The 14,159-nt window shown below is 39.2% G+C and overlaps 1 protein-coding gene across 8 annotated transcripts in view; it reads right to left on the bottom strand.

Annotated features, from left to right (window-relative positions):
- The window catches only part of cpne5a (copine Va), a 98,135-nt gene that overhangs the window by 19,954 nt on the left and 64,022 nt on the right, over positions 1 to 14,159 (bottom strand). For all 8 annotated transcript variants that reach the window (XM_078950694.1, XM_078950693.1, XM_020704604.3 and 5 more), the window contains 2 exons: positions 11,687 to 11,740; positions 11,097 to 11,158 (listed from right to left, as the gene is read on the bottom strand). In XM_078950694.1, the coding sequence (XP_078806820.1) occupies positions 11,097 to 11,158; positions 11,687 to 11,740 (116 nt within the window). The remainder of the gene's footprint in view (positions 1 to 11,096; positions 11,159 to 11,686; positions 11,741 to 14,159) is intronic.

Raw genomic sequence — 14,159 nt, 5'->3', positions numbered from 1 at the left:
GCCCAGTGGCTGGTCTCTCTGAGAAAAGAACATAGCAACCTCCCTGAACAGAATCCAGTAACCATCACAGTGGCTGACATCCAAGAAAGAGTCTCAGGTATGAAGAACTGGACAGCACCGGGCCCTGACATGATACATGCCTACTGGCTAAAGAAGCTTACCGCACTCCACGAGCGCCTGGCAGCACAAATGAACCAGCTGCTTAGAGATGGGACTCACCCCGAATGGCTAACGGAAGGGCGAACGATCCTGATCCAGAAGGATCCCTCAAAGGGTGCAATCCCATTCAACTACCGGCCAATAACCTGTCTGTCCACAACATGGAAGCTCATGTCAGGCATCATTGCAACCAAGATAAACAGGCACATGGATCAATTCATGAGTAACACACAGAAGGGCATTGGTAGAGACTCCAGAGGAGCCAAACACCAACTCCTGGTCGACAGAACAGTCGCCCAAGACTGCAAGTCACGACACACCAACCTGTGCACAGCCTGGATTGATTACAAGAAGGCCTATGACTCAATGCCACACACATGGATCACTGAATGCTTGGAGCTGTACAACATCAACAGGACTAAGAGCCTTCATAGGAAACTCGATGAAGCTGTGGAAAACCACCTTTGAAGCCAATGGGAAGCCACTTGCACAAGTGTCCATCAAATGTGGGATATACCAAGGTGATACTCTGTCCCCACTGCTGTTCTGCATAGGTCTGAACCCCCTCAGCCAAATAATCAACAAGACTGGCTATGGATACCGACTCAGAAATGGGGCCAACATCAGTCACCTCCTCTACATGGATGACATCAAGCTATATGCTAAGAGCGAGCGTGACATTGACTCCCTGATCCACACCACCAGGATCTACAGTACTGACATTGGGATGTCATTCGGGCTCGAGAAATGCAGCCGGATGGTGACAAAGAGAGGCAAGGTAGTCCACACAGGAGGGGTCTCACTCCCAGAAGGAACAATAACAGACATCGAGGACAGTTACAAGTACCTTGGAATTCCCCAGGCAAATGGCAACCTGGAGCAGGCAACAAGGAAAGCTGCAACAGCTAAATACCTCCAACGAGTAAGGCAAGTCCCGAGAAGCCAGCTCAATGGCAAAAATAAGACCCGGGCAATAAACAGCTACGCACTGCCAGTTATCAGATACCCTGCAGGAATAATAAGATGGCCAAAGGAAGAGATACAGACCACGGATGTTAAAACACGAAAGCTCCTCACCATGCATGGAGGGTTCCATCCCAAATCCAGCACACTGAGACTGTATACTAGCCGCAAGGAAGGAGGCCGAGGACTAGTGAGTGTAGAAGCCACTATCCAGGATGAAACATCCAAGATGCATGAGTACATCAAGCTCAAGGCCCCAAATGACAGTGTGCTCAGTGAATGTCTCAGGCAATGGAGAGCAGAGGACACAGTGCTGGAGGACAGATCCTCATGGGGGGACAAACCCCTGCATGGGATGTACCACCGGACCATAACTGAAGTGGCTGATATCAAGAAGTCCTACCAATGGCTAGAAAGGGCTGGCCTACAGGACAGTACTGAAGCGCTCATCCTGGCAGCTCAGGAACAAGCCCTGAGCACCAGAGCGATAGAGGCTCAGATCTACCACACCAGACAAGACCCAAGGTGTAGGCTGTGCAAAGAGGCGCCTGAAACAATCCAGCACATAACTGCAGGATGTAAGATGCTGGCAGGTAAAGCATACATGGAGCGCCACAATCAAGTGGCTGGAATAATATACAGGAACATGTGTGCAGAATATGAACTGGAAACCCCAAGGTCAAAATGGGAAACACCTCCGAAGGTGGTAGAGAATGAGAGGGCAAAGATCCTGTGGGACTTCCAGATCCAGACTGATAGGATGGTAATGGCAAACCAACCAGACATTGTAGTGGTGGATAAAGAACAGAGGAAAGCCGTTGTGGTGGATGTGGCAGTGCCAAGCGATGGGAACATCAGGAAGAAGGAACATGAGAAACTGGAGAAATACCAGGGACTCAGAGAAGAACTGGAGAAAGCCTGGAAAGTGAAGGTGACAGTGGTGCCTGTGGTAATTGGAGCACTCGGGGCAGTAACCCCCAAGCTGGAGGAGTGGCTACAACAGATACCTGGAAAGACCTCAGACCTCTCAGTCCAGAAAAGCGCAGTGCTAGGAACAGCTAAGATACTGCGCAGGACCCTCAAGCTCCCAGGCCTCTGGTAGAGGACCCGAGCTTGGAGGAGAAACCACCCGCGGAGGGTGGGAGGGGCGTTGTATGTATGTATGTATGTATGTATGTATGTATGTATGTATGTATGTATGTATGTATGTATGTATGTATGTATATATATGTATGTATATATATATATATATATATATATATATATATATATACATATACAGATCAAAAGATCATGAAAAAAAGAATATAAAACATTTGAAATGGAAGGTTGGAAGGATGTTAAAGCTCCTAATATTTATCATGCTTATAAATCAAAAGGTTTTATTTTTTTCAATTTGTCATCAGAATACTTCTACAAATTATTTTTAAAGGCTCTAATGGCAAATAGTCATAATTTAGAATAATCAAGATGAAAATAAAGTCTGTTAGTATCTTACATTTCCTTTTTACAGAGATTAGTAGCCAAACATATTTTGTTATTTTCTTAAATGTAGAGAAAACATGACATACATAACAAGAACAGATTTTAAAGGGAAAGTAGGAAGTTTAGATGATCCTTACTTGCCATACATTTGGATGGAACACAGCTGCTAAAGTGGCTGGACATCAAAGTGAAGTAAAGGTCAGACAGATTTAGACCAGGGAGACCCACAGTTCAGAAATCTGTCATGACCATTTCCCCTTTTCAAGGCTTTTGGTGAAAAACTGTGTCATACACTAATTCAAAGTGAGCTTCTCTGCCTCTTGTACCAAACCAGCTCAAACATGAGCAAAACCACCAGTGGCCCCTTGTCAGAAAGAAAAATCTAAAACCACAAATGCGAGCAGGGTCACACATAACTAAAAAACATTTTTTAAGTCTCCGCCATCTCAGTTCTACAAGAAAAAACAACTGTTTAAGAAAGAAAATGCCCCTACACAGACACTTAGTTACTGGATCCATAAACAACTAATTAAACCAAGTAATGATTACGTCCTATATGGTGAAACCACAAGGTTAAGCTAAATCAAATACTGAAAAATACATCATCAGTTTATCCTATTTCCCAAGAACAGGTTATTTTCAGGTGAGATGATTAAACCTTAATATAAGTTTTCACACAGAAGAATCAATACCAGGCCAATTGTGGTGCAGATTAAATTTAATGGAATATAAATCTTTCATAGAGCTCTATGAGTCAGGGCATTGTGTGACTATTCCACTTTAATCACCACTATTTGACTATATTTAAGCACCATTTCAAAGTTAATAAAATTTTAAGAAAGAAAAAAAACCCTCATTATGAAACCAGCCGCTGCACAATAGTCAGGCAGATAAAGAAATTGCTTTCCTACTTCAGCCTAGTAAAAAAAACTAAAAGGGGGATGAATTACTAACACAGGTGTAAAATATCAATGTTGGGTCTCAGAAGAGGTTTTTGCAGTTAGCTGGATGGGCAGCATTTCATTTCAAAACAAACCCCAAAAGGCATTCTGTTTCACAAAAATGTATGTGTTAAATATAAATAGATCTATATCAAAACATCCGAGTAAAATATTTTTTACAAAGCAAAATCTTTGATAAAATAAGTTCAACATCACTTGAATTTCCTTTACCATAATTTCAAGTTATCATCAAATTTTGGAAACTGCATTTTGAAAAACAGCTTTCAAAAAAGATGAGGGAGACTCAAACCTCTTTACTGAAGATTGTCAGACTTACTCTGCACTATTTCTTTGTGGATTCCTTCATGTTAATAAATAAAGCTGATGCATCGTCTTCACATACACAGTTGTCAGGCAGACTGAAGGGTAAAAGAGAGAAAATGAGATTTTGCCTTTTAAATTTACTTGTTGGGTTAAAGGGGTTTATTGTTGCCTTTTTGTGTAACCGTGACTGCCAATATTTTTACTAACATGTAATCCGTCATTTAAATGTTTATTTCAGCAACTTTCAGCATTTATTGACTGTGTCATCTTAGCTGCTGAAACCAGATAACATTTGTGTTGAGTATGTGGGTCAAACGTTGGAAAGCAGTGCTCAGAAAACTTCAATATAATTGATCCGTCATGAGAAGCACTCAACACAACTAAACAGTGTGTGTGTAAATTCATGTTTGCACCATCATCAGGACCAAACCCCATCAGAGCCCTGTACTATAAAAGAAAGAACCAAACTGGAACTCTTTTTAGCACGAATCATTTTTTTATGCTTAAAAAAAAATTCTCAGAATTGATTAAAGGATTTATTAGGCTGTGTGTGCAAATTTGTTGTATGTGATTGTTTTTTTAGGCATGGTAACAATTTTTAAGCTCTTTAAAGAGAGGAAATGAAAAAGAATTGTGCATTTTATTTACCCGTACAGTCAGACCTCAAAAGAATTATAAATGTTGACACAGAGGTGTGAAAAAGGTCAGTTGACATTCACCATGTTTCGTTGTTCTCACTCTTTTCACTCTGGCATTAGATTCCCTTGAGAGTAGTTCCTTTCCTTTCACACTACATCAAACCAGACGTATCCACAATCTCCTTTTCCTCATTCATGTGCGACAAAACATGTGATCAAATGATTTGAACTGGCTGCAAAATGTTTTGATATCCAGCTCATCCACAACACTGACTTCTTCATTAGAGCAAGAATCCCTTTAGCTATATGTGCAGAGGGCTTGGTTTAATTGTTTCTCAATCAAAAGCTGTTTAGAAATAGTCCGTCATTGCAGGATAAACACAGCAACACAGAGATCTGAGCAACTTCTAATCTAATGCATTTTTGGTGTTAGCCCTATGTTGGTAAGTTAGAGGAGTCAGTATAGAAGATAACCGTGTTTATATAATTTTGGATGCATTACTGAAAGGGGGATCAAACATAATGGTTTCAAGCTCAGGTGACTGGCTGGTAATTCAAACGTCCCTGCTGTACTTGCTCCTGGTTACCTAGATCATATGTGTCTATCAATAAGAAGCTACAAGAATTAAATAAAAACATAAAAACAAGCATGACATCAGCTCTGGAGGACTGCAGTTAAACTCTTATGGGATCTCAAAGAACAGCACATCGACTTTTCACACAATTTCTTCAAAGTTTTGTCTTTTATACCTACTTCTATAACTATGATGAATGAGCAGCATAATGTGACAGTGCCTTTCACACACCAGTGCAGCAGGAAAAGAAGAGTTACAGAGGTAATATACCTACAAGTACATCCAGGAACACCTAGTGTTACTAATTACAATGCTAAATGCTGTGGTTGAGGTTTGCATTGAATCAAAAACAGAATGATGTCCAACTTTCCACTATATATAGTCCTGGATTACTTTTGCCATGTCAACAGTTTTCGTTTTAAACAGATTTCTTCTACGTTTTGGCTTATAGATGGATCTCAATGTATATACTGTATATAATATGGCCCTGATGATGAATAAAAGTCAGATTGGCTTTCAAGACTAATTAACATGAACAAAAATGTACAATTATTCTCCAATCTATCACAATCAGGTACAGTACAGCTGTGTTGTTGTTATTTTACTGCTAGTATATATTTTTATAAAGATACGTTTTCCTAACTCCTATTCATTCATTTCAACCCAAAAAAATCTATCATTTAAAATATTTTTTCAAAAGGAATGATGGGGAAGAAAACAGGACAAAGACATGAACCTTTCAAAGACATGAATTATTCACAACAATGGTCTTAAGAAAGACTCTCTGCCTTCAACTTTTATCATCCATCATATCAGTAACAAAAGAGGAGGTCTCACACTTAATGCATGCATCCTAGAATCAAAGCAAATGAGAAAATGTTTGCTGTTTTTTTGGTAGAAAAATACAACTTCTTTGACTGATTAAAAGAAAGTTATAAAAGAAAAATTCATGTCTTGTCTGATTGTGTAGTTTGTGAGTTGAAGCTCTTTAGTGGATAAATCCTCACACTATCCATCTCTCACAAAACCAACATAATATATACTTTGATAATCTGTCTTGAGCACCACTGCCAACAGCCATAATTATGTCCCAAAATGGAACAAGTAACAATAATTGCTGCATAATTCTAGCAGCTACAGTGATCATTTGTATTTCAGCCTGAATGAAACTACAGATTCTTTGAGATTTGGTATGTTTTGAAGCATAGACAATGCTTAAAAAATAACCATACCCTACAGGGACATCGTGTATAATACATATTTCAGTGTGGTATTGTGAAACTAGCTGTGTCTTTATTGATTTTTTTCGAGGCAGCACATCGTCTTTCACAAAGCGTGTTTAATTTATAGGAATAAATGTGTCAGTGGAAATGAAGCAGAGCTAATATGAGAGCACAGTATTTGGCTTTTAACGACAATAAAGACAAAAAAGCAACCAAAAAGAAAGTTTTTCATGCAAAACATTTTTTTGTAAAAAAAAAAATTTTGCAAAACATTTTATTTTAACATAAAAAAATATCTTTGCCGCTTTTGATTTTTATGTTTGTTAAACAGAAATTCATCTTATAAAAGTATTTATCTGTTGAGAAAAAAAAAAGTATTTTTATTCACAAAAAATGTGTTCTAGAAGAAGCAAGAAAAATGTATTTTTTTCTTTAGTTATTTTTGTCACTTCACTTTAGCTTTGCCTATTATACGTTGGCATCAACCAACACTATCTTATGTAGGTTACAGTGAACTTGGATAATTAATTGTTTATCTGCCTTTTTTCCTTAAAGTTTTGAACTCTCTTAAGGATTAATTAAATCAAAAATAAACAAATATAGAAAATGAAGAACATGGAATGAGTGGATGCTCGTGCATGCATGTGTGCGTGTGTGTGGGAGGGGACAGCATATCTGCTGTTTGTGTTATCTGAACAGGACAGATCTGGGACACGCAGCCATTAGGGCAGCTGCTGATCCACAGAGAAATGTTTCCATATGCGACATTCTGAATGGCCTTAATTAAGCTCTCACATCTTTTTACATTTCACCATAAACATTCATTTCAAAGCACTTTCAGTTGTGGACTCCCTCTTTTCATTGTCCATGTGTTTACTCTCTAAAAAAGTTAAGACAATCTTAGAACTGGAACCTTTCTGCCATAAAGCCACTTGGTTTTGTCATCTCTAAACTGCACTACACATATCAGTGCTAAATATATTTCTGTAGCTGACAATTTAACACCATGTTTAAATGCAGACTCTTCCACTTTCGGCTTCTCCCATCAGGGGTCGCCACAGCGAACAAGTCGCATGTTAAATTTGGCAATGTTTTACGCCGGATGCCCTTCCTGACGCAACCTTCTCAAACCGGGCTTGGAACCGGCAGAGGTAGAGAAGGGAACAGGGAGCAGCCCGGAGTCGAACCCTGGTTTCACGGATGGAAGGCGCCGCAAACCAGCACGAGCTAAACTGGCTCCCAAGCTAAAAACAATCCTAATTTTAGTAAATTTACAAAAAGTGCCCTTGTTTAAATGCAGACATTCAAAGAAAAAGCTTCTGGCAGTCGGTGATCCTGCAAGTTGTTCATGATGTTGATCATAGGATCCCATACAAAGTGATCTCCTGGATTCCTTTTATGACATTCTGTTTCTCACAGTTGAAGTGTATCTATGGTGAACATCACAGACCTCTATTGTCTTTTTTAAAGGGAACAACTCACAAAATCGTTGACAGACAAATACTTTTCTAATCCCTCTGTGCTGAAAGTAAGTCATTTTAAACCGCAAAGGGAACCTATGCTTGTTATCAACACAAAGCACAAATCCACCGACACAAACAAGTTGACCAGAATTAGGAGAAACTATTTTGATAAAGTCGTTTAGGTTACCAGCTATTTTCAATTTAAAAGTAGATTATGCAATTATGGATTGCGACAATAGATGATTTTTTTAATAGTTTTTTCTTTTTATGTTTTTTCCCTACAACTTTGTGTTTTATTTACAAAGTATTACTGTTATTTTAGGGCCTGCATGTACTTAAAAAAATGCCATTGACAACTTCTTAATTAGTACAAGATTAATAATAACAATAATAATGCTTTATTCAAAGATTATTGAAAAAGTTTGAGTCTTTAAAAAGCAACAGAAAACATCCTTTTAAGTGCTGCTGAAAATTATACATTTTTTGTTGTTGTTTGTGGGTTGTAAAATTGTATTTCCAGGGAATGTACTGAGAATATTGTTTGAATTATGTTCATACAAATTGGAATGTTGTAAATTCCATAGTATTGATAAACTCAAGTCAAGCAAACCTTAAGGGTCTTAGTTTGCCCATACTGTTAAAAACAGAAGAATGTGGCTAAGTCCAAATTCCCTCCCTAAATACTTAAAAAAAGAACTACATAGTGCGAGAGTATCTAGTGCCCTCGATTGCAGGTCTTTCCTTCCAACACTACTCACTGCTTCAAAGTTAATGTTTTTCCAAGAACAACATCGCGCTCACATCGAGGGGTGAGTCAGAAAACTGTGCAAATGTTCATTGTGGTCCATAAAAAGCTGAGTTCCAGATCATTACTAGAAGAAATAAGACTTTTCCAGGTTGAACATGACCAGCATTAAGTCCAAAACACAGGCCTTACATTAGTGGCCTTATCAAACAGGATTTCTGTGACAGCAGCACTAATGTAATAAACAAGATTAAGGCTTAAAAGTCACATATGTTGCTTTCAGGTAGACTTTTTTTGTCCCTCATCTGCCCCTTCCCTGCTTCTCTAACCTGAAAGTGCACTGACCTTTATCCAACACAAGTTCAAGAAAATATTTTTCTGTTTTTGTAGCAACAGGGAGCTTAGGCCTCTTTAAAGATTTATAGATTGTAAGATGAAGGTTGGAGATATCTTGAGACCCAATTTGACTGTAAAAGGTTAAAAAAAATACCAGATTTTTGTGAGGCAGAATGAAATGTATTCATCTGTTTTTGATGGCTGTTTTGTAAGTATAAATGTCAAATACTGAGCTACATCTTCTTTCTCTTTCGGCTTTTCCCATCAGGGGTCGCCACAGCGAATCATCCTTTTCCACCTCACTCTATCATGAACATCTTCTACCCTAACGTTAGCCAACTTCATGTCCTCTGTTAAGACATCCATATATCTCCTCTTTGGCCATCCTCTTGCCCTCCGGCCAGGCAGCTCCATCTCCAACATCCTTCTACCAATATATCCACTATCCCTCCTCTGAACATGTCCAAACCATCTCAGTCTGGCTTCTCTGACTTTGTCGCTAACACAGGCAACATGAGCCGTCCCTCTGATGTACTCGTTCCTTATCCTGTCTAACCTGGTCACTCCTAAGGAGAACCTCAACATCTTCATCTCTGCTACCTCCATCTCAGCCTCTTGTCTCTGTCTCACTGCTACCGTCTCTAACCCATAGAGCAGAGCTGGTCTCACCACTGTCTTGTACACCTTTCCTTTGAGTCTTGCTGGCACTCTTCTGTCACACAACACTCCTGACACTTTCCTCCAACCGCTCCAACCTGCCTGCACTCGCCTCTTCACCTCTTTTCCACAATCCCCATCACACTGAACTGTTGACCCCAAGTACTTAAACTCCTGCACCTTCTTCACCTCAGTCCCCTGTAACCTAACGCTTCTACCTTGATCCCTCTCGTTCAGACACATGTATTCTGTCTTACTACGACTGACCTTCATACCTCTTCTTTCCAGAGCAAACCTCCACCTCTCTAGCTGTTGCTCCACCTGCTCTCTACTCTCACTGCAAATTACAATGTCATCCGCAAACATCATTGTCCAGGGAGATTCCTGTCTTACCTCGTCTGTCAGCCTGTCCATCAGCATAGCAAACAAAAAAGGACTCAAAGCTGATCCTTGGTGTAGTCCCACCTCCACCTTGAACTCCTCTGTCTGACCTACAGCACATCTCACCACCGTCATACTTCTCTCATACATGTCCTGAACTACTCTGACATACTTCTCTGCCACTCCAGACGACCTCATACAGTACCACAGCTCCTCCCTCGGCACCCTGTCATACGCCTTCTCTAAATCTACGAACACACAATGCAGCTCCTTCTGACCTTCTCTGTACTTTTCCATCAACATTCTCAAAGCAAAAATGGCATCAGTGGTGCTCTTACGGGGCATGAAACCATACTGCTGCTCACAGATCTCCACCTTCTTCCTAAGCCTGGCTTCCACTACTCTTTCCCACAGCTTCATTGTGTGGCTCATCAACTTTATTCCTCTATAGTTGCTGCAGTTCTGCATGTCACCCTTGTTTTTAAAGATCGGGACCAGAACGCTTCTCCTCCATTCCTCAGGCATCTTCTCACTCATACTGAGCTACATAGTATTGGTAATGTGGGGACAAAAAAACTTAAATGTTGGATTGTATTATTTATTTTTTTTAAAAGGAGGGTTTTTGATCCCCTTGAAGGAGTATCATATGATAGATCCATAAACGGTGAATTCGGATGCAAATGTTCAGTCTGTCCTTGTTAGAGAGGGTAAAATGCAAAAGCACCAAATAGAAGAGACAAGGGCATAACTAATAGGGACATATTCATGGAGATTAAAAAGAAGGGCATCTCTTTTTACTGATTTGTCATCTTGAGCTGAGAGTAAAACTGTCTTTTTCTGGTTGGTTTTTTATCAGCTTTTCAGAGCATTCATCCAAGACATCGCAGCTGTGTGTTTAATGTGCTGACACAGGAATCCTAAATGAGCAAAAAATAAATAATTACAGCTCTTGTTCAGGCATATTTCAGGGCACATGTGAATATGTTGCTTGAAGCAGTGATTGGTTTTCTGGCATACATTTACCCAAACATAGCTCATTAACATCACAAATCCTTTAAAAATCTTGTTCACTTCCGTTTTACTCCCAAATAGCATAGAGATCAACGTAATTTATTATGAGTTCTTGTATGGTCCTTCATGTTATTGCCCCGAGGAGCAGGGCAAAAAACCAGTGTTGTGTATGTTTGTGAAGATTATAATACTCACCCGCCTTTAATGTAATCGAGGAAGGTGTGCTCAGACTCCACGCTAAATGACAGCAGGGACACCTGGGAAAAAGAAAAAAAAAGCGGGTTCCAAAAGATTAACTCATTCTTGATAATTAAATACAATAAGTTCCAGCAGAATACACATTAACACTGATCGCTGGGCTAATCACCACCGTGCAACATATCAGGAAGACAATAAGCGGACATCAGCGTGGCCGCCGATTGACGGAAGATTAGCATGACGGATAACTACTTACAGAATTTAATTACAGTCCCAGCATCATCAGCAACAAAGCCAGGACTCATTTTAACAAGAATTACCACATTAAAGGATAGCCAAGTGCCCTTCAATGCATCTTTACAGACTGGATATTCCACCCATCATAGGTCAAAAGAAGGACGACCCATCCTCTTTGATTCACCATCTAATGCATGAGCTCTGAGACTTAGAATGGAACAAAAACATTAACAAAGCTGAACTGCTTTATGACGTTCAATTTGTGGAAACGTCCTAATGAACACAAAAAGCCAAAGGGGTGGGAACAGAAGTGCACCAGATTTTCCTCTTATCTTAGATCGTAGTCTCACCGTCCCAGAGTTGATGTATCTCTTTTTCTTTAGTTTCTTCTTTGCGTTCACCACCTGGCATGAATGCAGAATAAAAACAAAGGATAATGACAATGTTAACTTGAAGCACAATCCTTTTCATCCACCTCTAGGCAAGTAATAAAAACATCTTTGTCCTTCCTTTCCATGTCTTAAGGGTAATGGAGTAAAGGGAGGAAACCAAGAATTGCACTTGGTGAAAATGAGATGCCATTGATCACACATTCTCAGCAAGACGGAGCTTATTCAGGGGGGAGTTTTTTTAATCCCTTACTCTGATTCTACCACTACTGTTTGAAGGGATGGCCAAACACTGGACACACATTTCACCCTGTGAACAACAGAATGAGAACTGCAGAAAAAAATAATTTGCAATTTTTGTGGATGGTTTCCTGCTCGTTTTCCAATACCTGAATAAATCTCATCCATTTGCCAGCCAAAACAGGAGTTTCTTGAACACTCACCGGCATGTAGAGACAACAGCAGGACTACTGGTCCACTTAAAAAGACAAGTAAGCATCTTTTAAAAGCTACTTCAATTTGCTCACTGTGACCCGCTTCCGCAAACCCACTGCAAAGATAAGGGTCCTGCTTTTAAAATAACTTGATTCGTCCTGCTGTACCCATCAAAAAGATTCTGAATACTAATGATCCTTCCGACACCACCTGGATGCATTTCAGGCAAACAAGTGGTCGGCAACACATGTCATTTTTCTTGTTAAATAAAACCAACTAGTTGTTTCTGATGCAAATAAAATTTTGTAGAAGTGTAAACAGCCTGATTGCAATTTCTATAAGAGGTTTCATGTCATTTTCATACATACATTCAGAATAAGGTGCACTTCAGATTAAAATAAAAAAAATTGTTGAAAATCCCAAAACAAAAACATCCAAATTGGTTCATAACCTAAATAATGTACTTATAATGTACTTTATTTTTTACATTTCAGGGAAGTTCTTTAAACTTATGCAGAAAAATTATTTCACAGGGGTTACATTGTTGAATATAAGGTTGAGAACCTCCTGTGTAAACTATGGAGAAGCCAGATGAGAACCTCAGTTTGTCTCCAGATCTTCTTTTTCTTCACATTAGCACTTTTTTATGAACCCTTAAGAGACCTTTGGCAAAATACCAAAATCAGAGGGATGACTTTCATAAAAAAAGGTCAATACTTGTTCTAGCTTGAAGATGGGCAGAAGGCTTCAGGTTTTGAAGAAGCTTATTTATCAAGATCATTACTCTGTTTTGCAGCACATCTTTCATAGATGTGATGGAGTGTATAGTTGTACTGATATAATTTGTTTCCAATAAACCTGTCCCTAGTGCATCCTACCTACCCTACCCAAGAGTAGCTGAGATAGACTAGCAATAATTTACTTCAAAACAGGATCGAGTTTGGAAGATAGATGGTCACAAGCATCAGAAACGCAAAAGCAACCAAATAAATACAGTGGAGAGCTTAAAACATTTTGTTATTGTTTTTGTAAGAAGTTACATCATAAATTTTTGAGCAAGAAAAATAAAGAAGACATGAACGTAACAGTAAGCAAGGTCAAACATCTGTGCTCTACATTTCTGTCCTCAAATATAAAGCATCGGCCCGGAGGAAACTGTGTTGTATAATAAAGTAAAAGGTATTCCGTTCTCTTCCGTTCTACCCATCCTCTGCTCCCCCACTCTGCATCGTTGGTGTCCAAAGCTACCCCACTCTTCCTAAAAAGATTGTGCCTCATAGCACTATCACTCATTCCTTCTCCGAGTTCAAAACCATCATGGCAGTTACAGCGGCAAATTACTATTTGCAGGCTTTGTGCACGTGAGGTCAAGTATAGAGAAAGCTGAACGCTGCATCTTGTTACTTATTCAAAGTCTTTCTTTTTCGGCAGTGAAAAGAAGGCTTTATGTGGCTCCCGTCCACATCCTGGATGTGATTTGATGTGACTGACCTGTCAAAGAAGCCACAGAGAAACTGATGCTTCCTTTTCTTATTAAACTAAAGAAGGGTTTGGTGAAGGGTAATACATTTACTTCCTCTGCTGTGTCAGTAGAGTGAAAGGGCATTTCTGAATACAGCACACTATTTCTGCTTCATCTCTATCCAACCTCACCCTCCTTTGACATACCAACTCTTTTTATAGGTCCAACTTTTTTCTTTCACCTACAGTATAAATTATTCAAAATATAATGCAATGTGATACGTAGTGTTTTTCTAAGCAGAAAATAGCTAAACCTTTTTTTATTCTTAATAAATCCATGTGTATTCAGTATGGAATTAGTTGAATCAAGGTTTTACAGTTAATATTTTTGACCTGAGTACAGTAATAATTTGTCAATTGATGAGCTGCACTGTCTAACCTGTCAGAATATTTATCACAGGTCAGTTAAGATGGATGATATTAGCTGGTTATTTATCTCAAACAAAAGTTTCCTCATAAAAAAAGCGAATTTGAGACA

The sequence above is a fragment of the Oryzias latipes genome, chromosome 7 (genome assembly GCF_053564925.1).
Source record: "Oryzias latipes strain Hd-rR chromosome 7, Olatipes_Hd-rR_3.1".
Classification (NCBI taxonomy): Eukaryota; Metazoa; Chordata; class Actinopteri; order Beloniformes; family Adrianichthyidae; genus Oryzias; species Oryzias latipes.
The sequence above is the reverse complement of the archived record's forward strand: the minus strand, read 5'-3'. Positions and strand labels throughout refer to the sequence as shown.